Raw genomic sequence first — 18301 nt, forward strand, 5'->3', positions numbered from 1 at the left:
GCTGTCCCAATGGCAATGAGCAGTGGATTTGGAGATGGGGAGTGTGAGGAAGGCAAAGTACCTGATCTGCATGGATGCGTTATAAATGTATTACATTTCTTTTCTGAACTGTTGAAGCCTTCAAACAAAATCTTCGTTGTAATAGCTTGACTGAAACAACTTCTGGGAGACTTTTCTGAAAGGGACTCTGAAAAACACATTAAGTCAAGATAAAAACACTCCATTATGGCACAGGATTATTACAAGACAATGCAACTGAACTATTTTGAACTTTGTCTTCTCTCTCACATGCATATTTTGAGTTTCATCTCCTGACTGGAAAATCTCACACTCACTTGATTTTCAAGTACTTTGTTTTATTTTAGAATATTTTTTAAATTTAAACACCACACAGAGCCTGATGTTAAGTCAGCATACACAGTTGTATTTTATTTTTAGTATCATGGCAGATAATTTTTATAACAGGGATTCTGGATAGCTTTTCCTCATCATCTATAATGTTTTTTGGTAGTAAGCCTGCATAACACAGTAAAAAAAACATTCCCTTTTTGGGAAAGTACTCTATGTCTTATGAAATATTTTTGCATAATAACATGAGTACAGATTAATTTCAACTGGTAGATCTGCATGTATCACCACTTGTAATTCTAAAGAGTGAATACAAAGCTCCAAGAAATTGATGCATAAATCCTTGCTGAAAATTATCTAGAATATTTTTTTTAATGGTATTGACTTTTTGTTTGGCAGCATATACAGGTACTTGATTTTTTTAACCATTTTGTAAGATCTATGCATTGCTGGTACTGGTTAAAAAAACCCTGTTTTTTTCTCAGTTATGGGTACATAAAGTAGGAAAAATACAAAGTGGTTGAACTGAAATCAAAATATTGAAAATACTACAGTGATCTTTTTAAGAACTGGATCAAAATCTTTGAGACAAGAACAGAGTCTAAACCACATTACAATCTTACCCCTGTTAAATACCTACAAAATAAAAGGAATCTGTAGCACAGTGGACCAGAGTAAATGATTCCACCTCGCAGTATCTTTTGAGATAATGAAATGAGTTCTTTTTCTTCTTTACAAAATGGGTCCATGCAGATCTTTTCATGGAAAGTAGTTGAGTCTGAACATTCTTTCTTAAAATATCCAGATATCCAAAGGGGTTGCATTTAAATCCCTCTTTAGTAAGAAGTCTACTTCAGGTGTCTGAAGCCTTCTCACCAAAACCCAGGATATATATGTGTATGTATATATACACACACATATATGTACACAGAAATTAAATAGAACAATTAGATTAAAGAAAATACAAAAATGTTCTACTTTTAAATTTTAATTTCACCTGCTTAGCCCACCAGACTTGCAGACCTTCCCTGGATACTGGAGGATATTTTATGAAGTAGCAGTTTAATCGAGATGGAGATATGCAGTACCTCATGGTTGTGGCATACTTGAAATACTCTGTGAGCAGATACAGCAACACAAAACGTTACGGTGACCTGGGACCAATGTTCAACTGGAGGAACTTCTGGCAAGGCAGCTTGTTTCTTTCAAAGAGTCTCCAATTCTCTTTGCCCCAGTTTTTGAGGTACATAAAGGATATTTTACCTTGATATCTGAGAGACTGCAATGAATTGATCCTTGTCGACAAAAAAAGCAGCAACTTGGCACAAAATGGCTGATCAGTTTGAGGGGGTAAAGGAGGAAATCTGCAGCAGAAAATCACTAATTAAGGTTTTTGTCCCAAGTCCCACATGCCTTCTCTGGAAAATCTTCTTGAAGTTGTTGCTCGTGTTACATGTGATTTCTGTGCTCATTAGGAAGACAGAAAGTGCTGCCTGATGGAGGCTGAAATCTCATTGTTACCGAGCAGGCTCAAGCAAAATGCCACAGCCAGCTGATAGATGCATCAATTCCACAAAACCTCTCAGAGTTAGGCAAAATTGCACCAGATGGGAATATCTCCATTAACTCACCCTCATCCACACCACTGCAGCTGTCTCTGCCAGCTGACCTTGGCATCTGGGAGCGTGTTTTCTACCAGGCACCCAGATCAAACAATAGAAGATGTGCAGCACTTCTGCTAAAATGCCATGAAGGGATGAACTGGAGAAGCACATCAGTGAAACAGATGATTAAAGCCAAAAACTAACAGCCACACCAGGCTGTCCAAGGTGGGTACGTCATTGTGTGCTGGAAATCTGGGTGGAAGAGGATTTAAAGGGAGATACCAAGAGGATTTTCTGCATTGGATGCGCTTCTCTTGTCCTTCCCTATGACATCTCCTGTCAAAGCCAGGCAGAAGGAATTCTAAGGCCCTGATTCTGACCACATTTTGCCTTTTCACAGAATATCTTCCTACAAGGAAAGAGTATCAGTGTACCAAGGTTAAAGGGTCAGGAAGAAGAGGCACACAGCTGAACAAAAATACCTGGGATCAGTGGTAACTAAAGGAAGGATTCCTTTCCAGAAGGAAACACTCCAAGACATAATTTTCAAGTAGCACTTCACCAGCTCTAAGTGCAATGCACCTTCAAGGACATGGATATTTGACCAGGTTTCCCACATTCCAAGGCAATTTTGCCTCCACAGGGAAGCATCCACAGAGAGAACCTGCACAAAAGTTTCCACCCATGGAGAGCTCCCCTGGCAGGAGTTGTCATAGACAGGGAGTTCTCATTTTCTGAGCCCTCACTGACATCTGACCCTCCGTGCAACAGGAAGTAATCTAGAGAATCACCTTGATAGAGATGGTATATTAAAAAAAAAAAATTAACCAACAATGAGGAGCTCTCATTTAATCACCATGTAGGAACACGCATTTAGAGAAAGGAAATGAATGTGTGACAGAGCCAAGGATAAGGAATAATCTGAGGATTTCTAGCATAAACATAATCACTGGGATAGCATCCTTGACTGGGTTCAGCAATTTGTATCTGCTCATACCTGAGTAAACTGGAAGTTAAATGGACTCTAACTCATCTTGAAACACACGTTTTTGAAAAAGAACCATCACAGCTGAAGGAAAGCTGTCTGTCTTCCCCTCTTACCTCAGCAGAGACCACATTTGCTATGGATAATCCTTCCAATAAAATTAAAGCAGAGATGTTTGCTTTTTGGTACCTACCGGGCTGAGGAATCCTGCTCCAGCTGTCCCTGCAGTGGCCAGGATCATCAGCCCCTTCACCCTCGTTGTTTTTAAAGGGGGCCAAGGTGGGGAGGTTTAAAATGCAAACAGGAACAGGAAATTGCCTTGATTGTTTGGACATACAGGGTTAGAGAGCGAGGAACAGAGAAGAAAAAGAAGCCCTGCAAATACTCTTTTCATTTCTTAAAATGGTGATATTTATTTGTTAAGATAATTAATTTCAAATAATGATTAACATAATAGTTAACTCTGAAAAACTTCATCAAAATTAAATGAAATAATGAGCCTGTTCCTTCTGATCATGTTCATTAAGAATCTGCAGCTATGAAAAAAGGCATGGGCTACTATAAAATCATTATTTGTTTCCATCCACTTGCACAAACATCATAAATAAGACTTTCCTTATAAAAATCACAGAAGATGCTTGTGGCACATTTTGTAAAATGCAACTAGAAAAAGACAAGATACTGTTAATAAATAATACATTCAATAACAAAGCAATTTTTGCTATTAAGAGACACCTAGACATTTTGGGGTACAGTCACCATGAAACCACCTGAAAAAGGGACATTCTTCAAAGAAGCACTGCACAGTACTTGAAAATTTAACAAATTCTACTGACATAATAATAGAAAATACATTATTGCAGGGCAAAGAAAGAGATTCCCTTAGTCCTTGAACAGTGTTGGCTGACAGCAAACATTTGCTACATTGGAGAGTGAATTAGATCGAAGTCCTAATCACAAGACTCGGAACAACACCACACTTTGGGATGTTTAACACACTCCACACAAATACCTTTGCCCCTGAGCATGCCAAAAAACCAATGATTTGAGATGTTCACTCAAGTGCTCCTGTCATTTGGACACGATATCCAGCCTGTAAAGCTTACACATCAGAAATGAGACAAATATTACATGCTGGGCACTGGAGGCAAAACAAATTCATGGAATTCTGCAATCTCAGAGGCATAAGGGTTTGCTTATCTACTTTAAAATCACCTCAAGACATCGAACTACCACAGTACCACATTTTTTTCAATAAACTGGGCAAGAGAAGGAGGAATGCAAATAAAAGTACTAGAATTTAACAGCTAACACTGACATCCCACAGCACATGGCTCCTTTGGGAATATTGTGTGAGGAAGCAAAAACGGCAACTGTGCCCAGTGCCTAAAGAGCCAGGAGGAACCCTGCTGCTGTCCTGCCAGGGCTTTGCATAGAGCAGTCCTGTAAAGCACAGACTGATCCCACACCAGCCTGTTTTATCCCAACACGGAGCTCCTTCCCAACACCCGCTGCAGTTTGGGAAGCACCGCGGATCCAAGCGCCGCTTTTGTCCCTTCTCACGGCCAGAGCCAGCCACGGAGCTCTGAGGTGGGCAGATGGGAGCTCGGGGAAGGTGACAGCACCTCGCTACTACAGGGAGAAGCCAAGAGAAGCTTTCAGGCAGCGCTCCCTGGGCTGCTTGCCTTCAGATAACACAGTCTGTTCCCAAGGTAAAACACCAAGGACTTGGGATAACCCTAGTGACATTCCCTGGTCCCCTCTGGCTGGGCAGATATTCAGGATGGCTGCAACTCCAACAAATACTGGTGCCTTATGAAATCACTCACTTTTCATAAATACCCCCGTGAGGTAAATGCAAAATTAACAATTTTGAAAAACCTTTGCCCGGCCCATTTCTGTTTTGGTCAAGCACAAAACTTCCCCAGGTCGCCCCAAGTTCCTTTCAAGTGGCTGTGCCTACAAGAAATGGAGGGGAATTCTCAGAGTTTGCACTTCAGCTTTTAGCCATAAGCAGCAAAATATGACAAAGCACAGTCACTTATCTCCTGGCACAGGCACGCACTGCTGGAAGCAGGATATGGGATGTGGGCAGGAAACGTGGCATGGCATCACCAGTGAGCCTGACTGATCTCCCAACCAGTGCAGCCCCGTGAGCCCGTGCCTGGGAGTAAATCACATGTGCTGGAAATAGAGACAGATTGTCCCTCACAGTGCTGGAAAAAAGCAGATTTAACTTTAGGAACAGAGCAGTGTGCTTGTTACCATCCTAGGTATGCTACCAAACCCAAGTCCAAGAAGGAAAAGCAGTCAAAAGGGGATGTGGCTCACTGCAAAACCCACTAGAAGTATTTTTTCCACTTCTCCTCCCTTCTTTTTTCAGTATTTCTACACTACAGAGCTCACACTACTAATCCATATCAGGGAGACAACATTCACATAAAAAGACATGCAAGTTTTTACATTCATCATCATCCACATGCTACATTTCACAGTTCATTATCAGAGCAATGCAGCACTCTGGAAAAACATCACAGCAAGGCACCTTTCATTTCCTTGGTGTCTTTGTTTGCTTGCTTTTCTCTGGAGCTTTCAGAAATAGCCAGATGGAAACAGCATTAACACAGGTTACAGCTAAGTGTCTGGTTATGTGTTTCTTTTTTGTAAAGAAACAAAAAAGTTTACAAGTCCTTGTAACTTCCATGAGACATAAAATTAAAATTAAAACTACTTGTATTGGTGCCAAATGTTTTTAGTATTTGGGGTTAGGGTTAGCTTTAAGTTCCACTTTGGAGAAGGTCCAGAGATTGCTCATGTTACCCAGCCCAATAGGACTGGACATATCTGCCCTGCTCCAGTCTGGAGGCTGGGTCTGTGTTAAATGGTGGCACAGTTACCCTTGCAAGCTCAGTGGAGAGGACCATTCAAAATCCTGCCTACTCTCACTCAGCCAGGCTTGCTGGCAGGGAGCTCTGAATTCACTGCTCCCAAGTTAAGAGACCTCTCTCCTGAAACAACTGGAAAAGAGAGACTGATAAAAATCAGGATTATGTTATCTAAATGATTCTTTTGTGCCTGTTACATGCGCAGTTGTTGACCACGGTGCAGATTTGGTCCCAAAGTTTGCATGTGGATTTAGTCCAAAATGCATCCAAAAGCTCTTTGTAAGAACAACTTGTCAGAGTGGTATTGAATATGTGAAAATTCAGTCTGGTAAGCTTTGCCTCTAGATAAAGATCAGGCCTGTGCCCGTGGGGCTGCAATTCCAAACATAATATTTGATCACAGTAAGGATGATTGAACACATTGAAAAGCAAATTTCAGACGCAACTTCGGCCTTACAAGAAGAAGTCCATGATTTGTCTGGTATGGTTTTACAAAACAAAATGGACTCTCAATTTCCTACTAGCTGCAAAATCATTAACACTGGTTGCTGTTCCTGTGTAGATCAGAGTGAAAGAAGTATTAAGGATTTGGTTGAAATTTGAAAGCAAACTCAAATTCTACATCAGGTGACCTTCAAAAGGCCCATTGAACTTTGAATATATCTTTGACATTTTCACCTCACAGTTATGGAACTGGGCCTGGATAAAAGGAACTGTTCATACTACTTTTATCTATAGTTTTTGTTTAAATAGCAGCTGGCTGTATGATACAGGGGTCTGGTTAAATATGGAGTAGAGACTAGACAAGGTAGAGTCTTGTTAGTCTAGAAAAATGGGGGGAAATTATGCCAAATTGATTTTTGCCTTTTTGCTTTTATATAAATTCTCTGTATTCCTTACCAAATCTATTCTCTGGATTCTCTCTATTTGCAGTTCTGCAGCCTGTTTTTGTATTCTAGCTACTTTCCCCAGTACATTTCCCTGCCCTGATGGGCAGAAAGACAAAACACTTCCAAGGCCCCTATCCTATCTTGGATCTCCCTAGGAAGCAAGGCTGAGCCCAGCTCTCCAAGATGTATTTTTATAATCAAAATTTAGTTCCCATCTAGGAGGGGGTGGGGCAGGATTCAGAGAGGGTTGAACTGAGGGAAATTGCTTCACCACTTATGTCTCTAATTGGTGATTTTTGTCAATTATGCTAATTTACAAAACTTATAAAACTCTATTCAGCCCGTGTGGGCGTATGGGCATTCTGTGGACATTTTCCATGTCTGTCCCTGGAAGCCTCCAATAAAGACCAGCCTTTATAATACCTTCTACACTAACACTGTCTCCAAAGTGTGTTGTTTTCTTTCTAGGTTCTTTAAGGCATCAGTATCACCATGGCAGTTACAGGCCCTTATTAAGGGGAAAATTCTTGTTTTTAACTGAAGTCAAAAGCCATTTTGGAAGTCAATTTCTGTATTATTGACACCTGACTGAATATGAGTATATAAGCTATACCGAAGATTCAAAATGTAACTATGTTTAATTTAGGATAAAACCCAAAGACACTTAACAGTTTCATAAACTGGGATTTATGAAAGCCAAAAAATATTTCAGTTTTTAAAGAGAAAGATAATTTGTTGAGATTTTGTCACTGAAAATCTATGTACTGTTATGAAAAGAAAATATTGTGCCCAACACAGGAAAAAAGCATAAGACCAACTTTTTTAAGAAAACCAGCATTTGAGATTAGAATAATGCCTTAGACATAACCTGTCATTTTAAAAAACAAGAGAGAAGAAAGAAGTATTTCTTCCTTACAAACACTATCAGAAAAGAAGAATTGCAGGTAAAAAGCAGAGGGAGAAGATAATCCCATTCCATCAAAAAAATCTAACAAAATTATTTGATGCGTGGAAACACTCGCAGACATCAGATCCATCAAGAATAATAAATTACTTGAGGATACCTAATTCACAGCCAGTGAATGGTGAAGCTTCCCAGTGTTGGAAAAATCCTTTTTCATTTTCACTTGGCTCATCCAATGCACTTGACAAATGGAGCAGCTCATGGATCACTTCCACGAGACAAGGACGTGACACGGATCATGACTGGATTTCAATCTCTGATGCCTTTGTGCAGCAGAAGTTTGAAATGCAGTGAGATATTTACCTCACAAAAGCAACCAACAAACAGCATCAACTGCTCAAGGTCTATACTTTTGGGGGAAAAAGAATTGGTAGATTACAGAGTAGATTACAGAATTATGATACTTTAACTAAGTATCATAATCTGACAGTGCTTTAAAATAATTTCAAATTCTCCTAGGATGAACTCCCTCAGGTTTGAGAACAGTCAACTAGTTAAAATCCAGGCAATTCTTTTGATTTGATTAAGTCAGAGCAGCGAAAGAGAGCAGAGAATCTGGTTTATGAATTGAAGGGTGGGGCTGAGAGGAGAAAATCTTCTTTTCTCTTTATAAAAGCACAGCTTTTGCCTCTCCTACAATCCAGGTGTTCTCTGAACACGGTGTTCTCTGAACACTTCCTAACAATGGTGGAGGATTTTAACACAAAAGCATAAATTCACTCAGATAAAAAGGGTAGCTCATTTGTTTGTTTTCATTGTTCAAAACACATAAGCTCAATAAAATTTCTGGGTTTTTTTTTTTTTTTTCACTTTAATTCCCAAGCATGAGTTAATTAATTCTCACAACATCTGAGCTAAAAGTAATCACCATTCACCTAACAGAGAAATCACCACAACAGGAAGAAAGACTTCAAAATTCTGGGATAAGTAGTAGTTTCCACTGCTTCATTTAATTATGAGATAAGAGAGTAATTAGTACTAGGAAGATGTAAAATGCTGCATACAAATATTGATAAATCTCAAGTGGGTTTTGCCTCTCTGTTAATTTTTTAGGTTTAGGACCAGAGGAAAGTTGAGCATAGTGCAGAGAAAATGTTAAGCAACTTGTGAACAGAGCAAATTTCACCCCAGCACAAGAAGAACTGAGGGAAAGAGAAGCACAAGAATAAAGACTTAACATCAATTAACAAATCTGGGTTCCAAGCACTTAAAGCTATGTTTCCATCCCTTTATCTTTACCAGAAATATTGTGTTCTTTTGTGCATTCATCTTCTTTCTGATCTTTGCCTACTTCTTTGGCCACCACTGCTAAATGGCAGCACATAAACAGTCAGAGATTTCAGAAGAGCTGAACCTGTCCTGGGCTTGTTTTTTTTTTTTTTAAATTATGGTTTTTCTTTAGTCTGTGGACATGGGACAATCTAGAATTGGAAGCTTTGCAGAAGTACAGACTTGAATACAAAGCTGGAAGCGCAGAATAAGTTGGAAACCAGGGAAAACTCCCATATCTTTTAACATGATTTCTTTAGTTATTAGTGCATTTTAGGAGAAAAAAACAAAAAAACAAAAAAACAAGGGAATATTTTTTACACATAAAATTTTTGCAATTTTTTTTTGTCTAAATGCTTTGAAAGTAATTATTCAAGATAATAACCAGCATCTGAGCTATAAACCTCAGGCTATTTTGTTTATATTTATGTAACTGTGTGCCTATTATTTAGGGAGATTCCAGAGACCTTTGAAAAGGGTAAGAGCTCTGACTGACTTTTTGTTCCATTTTCAATGCAAGGTGACATGTGCAAACAAGAAAAAAAAAATCTATTTCTGCCTTTGCATGGAACAGCTATTGGAAATGCTTATGGAGGGGGAGTTTCAAGAGCACTGAAAGCTGACCTAGTCAGGTATTACCTCAATGGGGATTTCATTATTGATAGAAATAAAACCACAGTGGTTTCTGCACTCTGCAGTGTAAGGCAGTCACCTTCCAGTGACCTTCTCCTAGTGCAAGTCTCACACTTGGCTAAGATGGCTTTTGGATAGTCAGATAAAGTGATTTTTATCTATGTGGTTTTTAACAGGCCAAACCCTGCAGTGACCAAATGATAATATACTAAAGGACATAATTCCCAGGCATTCCCCTGTAGCTTTCAGGACAAAGCCCAGGCCTTTAAAACCAGTCAACACATGATTGATCTGTAGGATCACAGTCCTTGAAGGGCCCTCACAGGATGAAGAAATATCACTCCACAGTGGGAGACATCAAGCAGGCAGAGCTGTGGCTAAAATATCTTTTTTTGTAACATCTGCCCAAGCTCTACAGCTCAAGAGGCAGCAGTCAACTCAGGGGCTCAAAGGAGTCCTGCCAGCCTATTCCAAACCAGCATTTTCCTGAAAACTGGACATCTGGCAGTTTTACTCTGCATACTATGGGTACCCAAAAGAAACTTGGGTTCCTGATGAAGGAGGGTTTATTTTCAGCACATGGAGGGCTTATAAAAAAAAAAAAAAATCAAGCATTTCCTATAGGAACACAGAGAAGAAAAAATAAGTTGTGATTATGGCAATTTTGCAGAACACCAAAATCTTTGTTGGAGATATCTGAGTAGAGACTCAAATTGGTGTCTCAGTACTCCAGATGACGTATTTATTTTCAGTGAAGAATTTTCATTTACTATCAAGATAATCACCAAATAACAAAGCTTTTTGCAGAAGGAAGATTCCTTAAGCTGTTGGTAAGAATTCAGCTTGAAATGTAATACAGTTCTGTAATTGTTTCCTTCCAATTAACAGAAAATGATGCAACTCATCTCTGCTATGGGTCCCATATGACTGAAACAATTCATTGAATATACAATTACAAATCAGAACTGTCCAAAAGGTACTCCAGTGTTTTTTTGAACACCATCTTTTCTCATAAATCCAGAGAACAATTACTAGTGGCACCGCTTTCTTAAACTCACTCTGGATTCACTCACAGGAATTAAATCCAGGATAAAGGGGGAAAAAAGGGTTTAACTTGGAAGATGAAGGCATCAAATAACACAGGAAATTCCACGTGGTCAGAGTGCTAAAGGTTCCCTTGCTTTAGAGAGTCCCTGCTTTAGAGGATAAATATTCAGCTCAGCAGAAAGCTGACCCTCTCCACAGCAGAGGGAGTACACAGTCAATAATTCAAGATGCAGCTTTATTCCTGAGACTTGCCAGGGATTTCGAGTTCTGCTAGGAGCAAGCTGGTCTCCAAAGGGATGAGCTGCCACCATTTCCACAAGCCCAGCACTCCTGACTGTGAAGCAGGGCAGGCTCACCGTGCCATGGGTAATGAGCTGGGGTCACCAGCTGCTCCTGGAGCTGCATCCCCAGAACTGAGCCCAGGCACTGCTGGCACTGGGCAAAGCCACAGCAGCGGCCACAGGGAACAACCAGCCTTTCCCACCAGGGGAAAAGCTCCAGCTCCTGCTCTGCCCTGCACAGCTGGAGTGTTTCCACAGTCCTGCTGAGAATTCAGAATGGCCAGCAGCCTGAATCTGGCAGTGCCTCTCTCCTGGTTGCACCAAACCAAGCATTTTCAATTAGCAATGCATTTTTCCCCCCACCACAACAGCTGAAAAGCCGAGTGAAATTCATTCTAAAGCACATGCATTAAGCTGGAGAGTCTGAATACACCAGGGCTCAGCCTGCTGCAATAAAAAATTATGAAAATGAATAATCAGAGAGGAGCCAGTAGCTGTTTAAGTTCTCATTGCTGCCAAAAACATTAGCCAGGGAGAACCGGTTAAGCCTTCTGTTGGCTCTTTGCACTCCATTTACGGAAAAGAGCTTGTTAATATTTAACAAAAAGAACTCTTAAGTCTTTTACTAATTGTTCTGTTCAGAAACTACAAAAAAGTCAAACATATGATAGATTCCAAGAGATAGAATACAGGCATTCAAGGGAACAGGTATTATCTTACAATTGCCTTGAAATCACATCTTTCTATCCTGTTTCTGTTCTCCAGTGATGGAGAGCAGAACAACACCTGGCCAAAACCACATTTTTTATTTGGAGTTACTCTGAGCTCTTGGTGGGATATGTCAACAGTTTAAAAGAAAAGCTTCTTCAAACTACAAAACATATGAGCTGCCTTATGTCAGGGTTTTTAAAAATCACATTTCTATCCCCAAAGGGAATGGTTGTCTGGAAGGATAAGGAAGAGAGATCCTTTAGGATGGTGTTTGGGGCAGAAATAGAAGTCCAGATTAAGAGGAGGTCAGTGCACACTAGGACAGCTACAGTACCCAGGACAGCCCTCAAACAACCATGGAGATGGGGAATAGGCATTTCTGGACAAAACCTGATGAATTTTACTTACTTGGAAGAATCAGCTAATGGAAACTCCACCATGTGAGCTTTTGAAGGAGGCCATGATTCACAACAGCAGCTGGTTAGTCCATTTTATATCTGTGTTTTGATGGGAGCGGCAGGAAAGTACCTGGACTTCTTCCAACACCTACTAATCTATTAAGTTGAAGAAGAGTTAGAAAGGCAGCAAATGGTGAGATTGCTGTCACTGCCTTAATTTTCCTCACTTCTAGATAAAAAGTTCCCATACACCTTAATTACAGGCAAGGGTGAGCCCAATACTAGGTTAGCATTCATGAAGCTGTTTCCAGGAGCAGTTTTCTATAGTTACCACATTTCAGGACATTAAGTTTCAAAAAGCAGACACTTTGCTTAGTTTCAGCTCTCACAGAGGTGCTAACTCAGCTGCCTCGAAAATAACATAAACTCTGAGGAAAATAACAAAAATATTAATGCGGTCAAGTAAAAAAAAACACAGCCAATATTTCCATATTCTGTAAAACTTCAGCTGTAACAGAGGCTTAGACCTCTGACTTTAGTAGCTGCCTCACACTGAACTTATCTTCATTCCAGCAAAAATATAAAAATATGACATTCATGAGCAAGAGTTCTTAGCACTGTAACAAGGTCTGTGCCAAAATTAGAGATGTTTTTATTCTCATGAGCACACCTCCCACTCCCTTCTCTAGGGTTTTGCTTTGCTGGTTTCTGTTTTGCTTCTCTGATCTAGAAAGAGCTCCAAGAGGCTTCCCAATCAACAAGGAAAGTTTTACATAGTTTTGTCACAAGTTCAAAAATTGGTCTTGATTTCATCAAGAACATATACAGCCCCAAAAAGATTGTATCAAGAGGGATTTCAGTGCATACCTTTCTTGTAAAGGTATTTAATTTATTCTCCTTACAAACATGGGACAAAGATTTCTAGCAGGCAGAGCAATATTCCAGCAATATTCTATCCCTTGTCAGCTCTATGACAAAATTAATAATTATGAATATTAACAAATCATTTGGCCAGCTTGAACCAGGCATTCTTTTATTGAAGATGAACTGCAGTAGCTTTCAACCTGGCAGATTTGTGCAGCTTTAGCTATCAGGGAAACTCAGGGACTGGCAGTGGAAATAGAGGTGCTGCAGGAGGGAATTTCACTAACAATTATTAAGATTTCAAAAGACTTGACTAAAAACACAGCAAAACAAGCAATGACTTCCCTCCTGAAGATGGATAACTTCTCAGGCCCTTCCATGCCATATTTGATATCAGTGATCCTACACATGGATTGCCCTCCTCTGAGATATCCGCAAGGCAAGCTCCACACTCCACATGGATGGAGAGCCTTCACACCAACATCTTCTCAGGTAACAGCCACTCTTATAGTCCCAGCTACTTGATTTTGTCTTTTTGACTGCTCTTGCCATGGAATACTTGCAGGGCTCTCCTGCATCCCTTTTTACCTGCCGGGCAAAAGGCTGCTGGCCAGCCCTTCCATGGACTAACAAGCTAAACCAGATTTTGCCTCTCAAAGGTGGCACTTATTTTTGTTTCTCTCCTTTTCTCAACTGCCAGTTTTCTGGAAGTTGTAGAGAATTATTTACCCTTGAAGCCATTACTTGCTCATCAAATTTGGTTGCTTTTGTACTGTGTGTGCCAGTTATACTCACTGTAGGTAGGTGTGAACAGAGGCAGAACTACAGATTTCTCCAGTATCAGCCACACATCACCCACAGCCTGGGTCCCTCTTGCCCCCATAAGTCCTTGGAAGCCATCTCCTAGCAAACAGCAGCACTGCAGACACCAGAAGGGACTCAAAAGGCCTCAGGCTCAGTCCTACACAGGTAGAGAATACAGCACCTCCAGAAATCCAGGGCACTGGCTGGACAAGCTGGACATTAAGAAACACTGGACAGAGTTTTCCTACAAAAACACTTGTTCTTCTAATCCAATTATTTTCCCAACACACAGAACAAACAATTACCAAGGAGTTGGAGAGCTGTACGGGGAGGTTCAGAAGTGAATTCCTAAGTAAAAACACCAAAAGATGACCAGCAAAGAGGCAGTTCCCCCCTTACTCTCCTTGTTCCCTCCTACTCTCGAGGAAATGCTGGCATCCTGCTGATGTGCCATCATATTCCAACTGTTGTTTGCACAGATAATGTCACCTATAAAGCACTAAAAAGTGCAAACTTGATGCACCCAACAAAAGCCATACAGGTACCTCTTCGTCTCCAAGAAAGGCAGCTCAGTTAAATTCTGCCATAACAAGCAGCAAGGAAAATATTCTACTTTCAAATCCTTCCTCACCGAGTCCCCACATCATAGATAATGCACTAATGAAACAGAATTAATTAGCAGGTGATGTTCCATCAGTGTGCTGACTGTACTTTTAAAGAAAACATGGACAAAGATAACATGGGCTATGAGGTACATTCAGATTCTATCAGAACAATAGCTAGAACACTCCAAATTCTCCACATTACTACCCTTTAGCATTGTCCTGTAATCCTACAAAACACTTTATGCTTGGAATATCCATATTCCAAAAGAAAAGTTTTATTATGAAACAGGTTTGAAAAGAAAAACATGACTATTTTTCCCCAGTTTCCTACACAGAGAGTTGAACTATTCATATTTAAAGAAGAGCCATGGATTTCACTTTTTAAAGAAATTATTTAGATCTATAGAACTTGCAGCTGGTAGTCTATGAGGAGAGACCTTATCAACACTTGAGAAGACACATCCCCCAAAATACTAGAACTTTGGAGCTAGAACAGCACAGGAAGTCGCTGTGGAAAGTTGATGACAGTTTTGTTGTTCCAACACCTTGACTAGATTTTCAGTAATAAGATAGTAAGAAAGAGAAGACTGACCTGGATTTTTCAAGTTAATGGTGGTAACATCTTGCAGCTTAAATTGTGCTGCAGACTGAGCTGGGGTTCTCCTCTTGTCCTCCAGTGCTAAACTGAAGCAAACAAACAAAATGATTTCTCATTTCCACAGTGAGAGGACCATCTGCTGCCCAAGTAATAACCCAAAATAAAACAGTCCTTCAGGCACTGTGCACACTGGCAGGATTCACCCACTGTGAGCAGGGCTGCCTCGCATCAGGCATGCCCTTCTCTTTTTTCCTTTTTCTTGCTGGCTGTGCAGCTTTTCGGTGCTCCCAAAGGCTGTTTTATTTCCCAGACTCTCTTTAAGCAGACAATCTCATGTGAGAAGTACAAGTCTTTAAGGCTAACGTTACAATCCAAGCAGAAGAGCAAGTCACACACAGAGAAACGATTTTCAAAGCTTTGACTAATTTTAAATGACACATTCATTTCTGCAATTTTCCTGCTGTAAGCACGTGAAGAACCTCATTCTACATTCCACTGAACCCCTCAAATACCCTCAACAGTCCATGAACATCTGGAGTCCAAATGAATACAGAATTAATCCCTAAGGCTGGACAGAAAAACAGGTCAGGAACCATCCCTGCTACGAAAGTCACTGCGGAAATCTTGCAGGGGTCACTGAAATCAGGCTGCACTTCCCTGCTGGTTTTGTAATACGTTTTCTTTTCAGACCAATTTGCCTTAACCAGCTCTTGCCCGCAGTACAGCACTGGCACAGCTCTAAGTGCAACGACCTGAACCATCCTGATAACACCTACAACATGTAGGTCTATCCATCCCCAGGAGCAAGGCATTCCTATGACATTCTAAACAGATTCTTAGCACCTTCACTCTCCCAAGAGTCTTCAGAGGAGCTGATGGTACTCAACTCCTTGGGCTTTTCAGCCCTTCCTTTTCCTTCCTCGGGGGAGGTGGCAACACATCAAAAATAAAAGGAATAAAAGGAAAAGAAACAAAGAGTCAATGACACACATGCTGTCCTACACATACACACACACACCCAAACAGAGGAAAAAAGCAAGGAAAAAGGAACGTTCTACAGGGTGCTGATCTGGAATGAAATGGAATTTGGAAGAGATAGTCATATTTGGCACTGTCAGCAAAAGCTTATGAGTGGCCCGGTGACTCTCTGAGCCTTAATGCCCTTTTTACACTTGTCACTTAAAAACATCCCTGGAAAGTTCAGCTGTGCTGCTTCTGACATTTTTTTCCCACCGCTGCCGAATGGACTTGACGGAGAGATACATTTCATCCTCTCCCAGTTCCACAGAGTGCTAAACAACAAGGACATATTCCATTTGGCCTTTGAGTAGCATTTGTACGGTCCACACAGCTCCCTTTAAAAACAACCAACACAAAACAGAGCTCCCTGTTGGAGAGTGTGGAAATTAAAAACTATCGATCTCCCAAAGCGACTCTTCCGATCCTCAGGCCGAAGGCTGGCTTAGAGGGTCCTCACAGGGTTCTAGCTGCATCCTCAGTACGCCGCTCTTGTGAAGGAACCAGAGCTGCAGGAACTCCTCCGGCATGGCGTGGAAGCCGGAGTCAGGCAGGACATTGTCATAGTAGTGGTGGCTGATGAACTTCCCGTGCAGGTCCACCGAGAAGGGCCAGAAGCCGTAAATCGTCACCTCCTCGCACAGCCCCAGCGCAGCGCTCACCAGGAAGAGGCCCGTGGAAAGGCGCTTGGCGTGGATGCCTTTGCCCTTCCAGAACTTGCCGATGTCCCGCAGGAAGTTGGGGTTGGCAAAGAGCACTGCCTGCTTGGCCCCAAAATCCGCCAGCGTGTAGTAGACGCGCAGGGAGGGCCCCGTCCCCGTTTTCATGGAGAAGGCCGGCATGTAGATGTAGCTGTGGTTGTAGACCTTCACGCTGTCCACAAAGGCTTTTCGGGACCACAGCAGGTTCTGGAACCTGGAAAATCACAAGGGAAAATGAGCTGGGTTTTCCCAGATGTTTTATCATTCACCTCAGGGCTGCTCCTCATGCCCATATTTAAATTTCACTGCACACCTTTTCCGAGCCCAGAGAAAGTCCAGACAAACTTCTGGCTGTCTGACACTGCCTCTCTTTTGAAAACAGACACCTGAATAGATAGTTGAAAACTGCCTGGTATTGTGCTAACTTCAAAACCTTTCTGCTTTCATCTCCTTTAAAAAAACCAAATGAACACTGACAACATTCCATAAGACTCAATCCTTTTTAGCAGTATTTTTCATCTGCCCAAAAACCAACTTAGATTTTTCAGGGTATGGGAATCTATAAAAGAAAATTTCAGATCTGTTTTTGTTCTTAAAGGCAGACTAAAATAAGAACCCAAGTTAGATTAGGAGAGCAAGGTATATGTACAGATTATTTCTTTGATATCAAAACAGCACATGACAATTTGTTTAATTGTCAGTAGCTATTTGCTGATGGCTGGTTTATTCCTGATGTTTGACTGACAAACTGCTCCACAACCAGTATCAAGGGCTATAAACTTTCCTTGCCATATAGACTCTGAGTAGAAGAAAAGACTGATTGCTGAAATCTTGGCCTCAGGCGGAATTTTCCCTATAAAAACTGCTTGGGCCAGGATGGAAGTGTGTGGGCACAGAGGAAAACCTCTGCTGAGGCTGACTCTTTGTTGCACACCCAGGGCCAACCCCAGGCTCAGCTCTGTTCTTTCCTTGTGGCTGGCTAGATAGAATTTAATTGCAAAATAATTATTTTATTTTTTCATATTAATTTGGCTAGACAAATTTTCATTTATAACAAACTTGGTATACCCCAGTGGTGGCATTTCCTCCCCACCTTTGTCATTTGACAATTTCCAAAGCCTCCAGAGGGTGAAGCTTACTACGCTAAAAACCACTTTTGTCCTTTCATTGCAGCTAGGCTGCTCCCTGAATGCCATCCCTCATTTTTTCCTCAGCTCCCGAATGCCCACGTTGCTGCCTTGTCTCCCTGTTTCCTGCAGCCAAGGCAGACGTGTCATGACTAATTCCCTAGTCACACACCAGAAGAGCCAGAACAAGAAAGTTAAGTCAGAGCACTGGATTTTTTTTCCTTTCTGTTGTGCAGGCAGAAATAGGGAAAATAATATGTTTTTAAATGGTTATAAAGAGATCAATTTTATGTATAAACCTCTTTGAAACTGTAACAAGAATGACACAAACAGGTTTAAATAGAATGCCAGATGACCTCAAGAAGTATTAAACAAAATTTCAGCTGAAATGACTGGAAACAAAAAAAAAACCCCAAACAGCTTCAACAGCACTTGAATGTCTCATAATATATGCCAGGTATTTTTGTAGTCTTTGTTTTGGCAAAAAAAAAAAAAAAGCCCTTGAAATATTGTTGATAAATTGAAAGGTTTTAGGCATTTTTAATATTAATATTTGGTCTCTTGATTGGC

At 40.8% G+C, this 18301-nt stretch overlaps 1 protein-coding gene across 2 annotated transcripts in view; it reads right to left on the reverse strand.

The window, feature by feature from the left end:
* Window positions 1-335: 335 nt before the first annotated feature.
* The window catches only part of ST8SIA1 (ST8 alpha-N-acetyl-neuraminide alpha-2,8-sialyltransferase 1), a 109796-nt gene continuing 91830 nt past the window's right edge, over window positions 336-18301 (reverse strand). For both annotated transcript variants that reach the window (XM_021529969.3, XM_021529968.3), the window contains exon 5: window positions 336-16818. In XM_021529969.3, coding sequence (XP_021385644.1) covers window positions 16332-16818 — 487 coding nt within the window. In that variant the 3' untranslated portion in view covers window positions 336-16331. The remainder of the gene's footprint in view (window positions 16819-18301) is intronic.

This window comes from Lonchura striata, chromosome 5, assembly GCF_046129695.1.
Source record: "Lonchura striata isolate bLonStr1 chromosome 5, bLonStr1.mat, whole genome shotgun sequence".
Taxonomy (NCBI): Eukaryota; Metazoa; Chordata; class Aves; order Passeriformes; family Estrildidae; genus Lonchura; species Lonchura striata.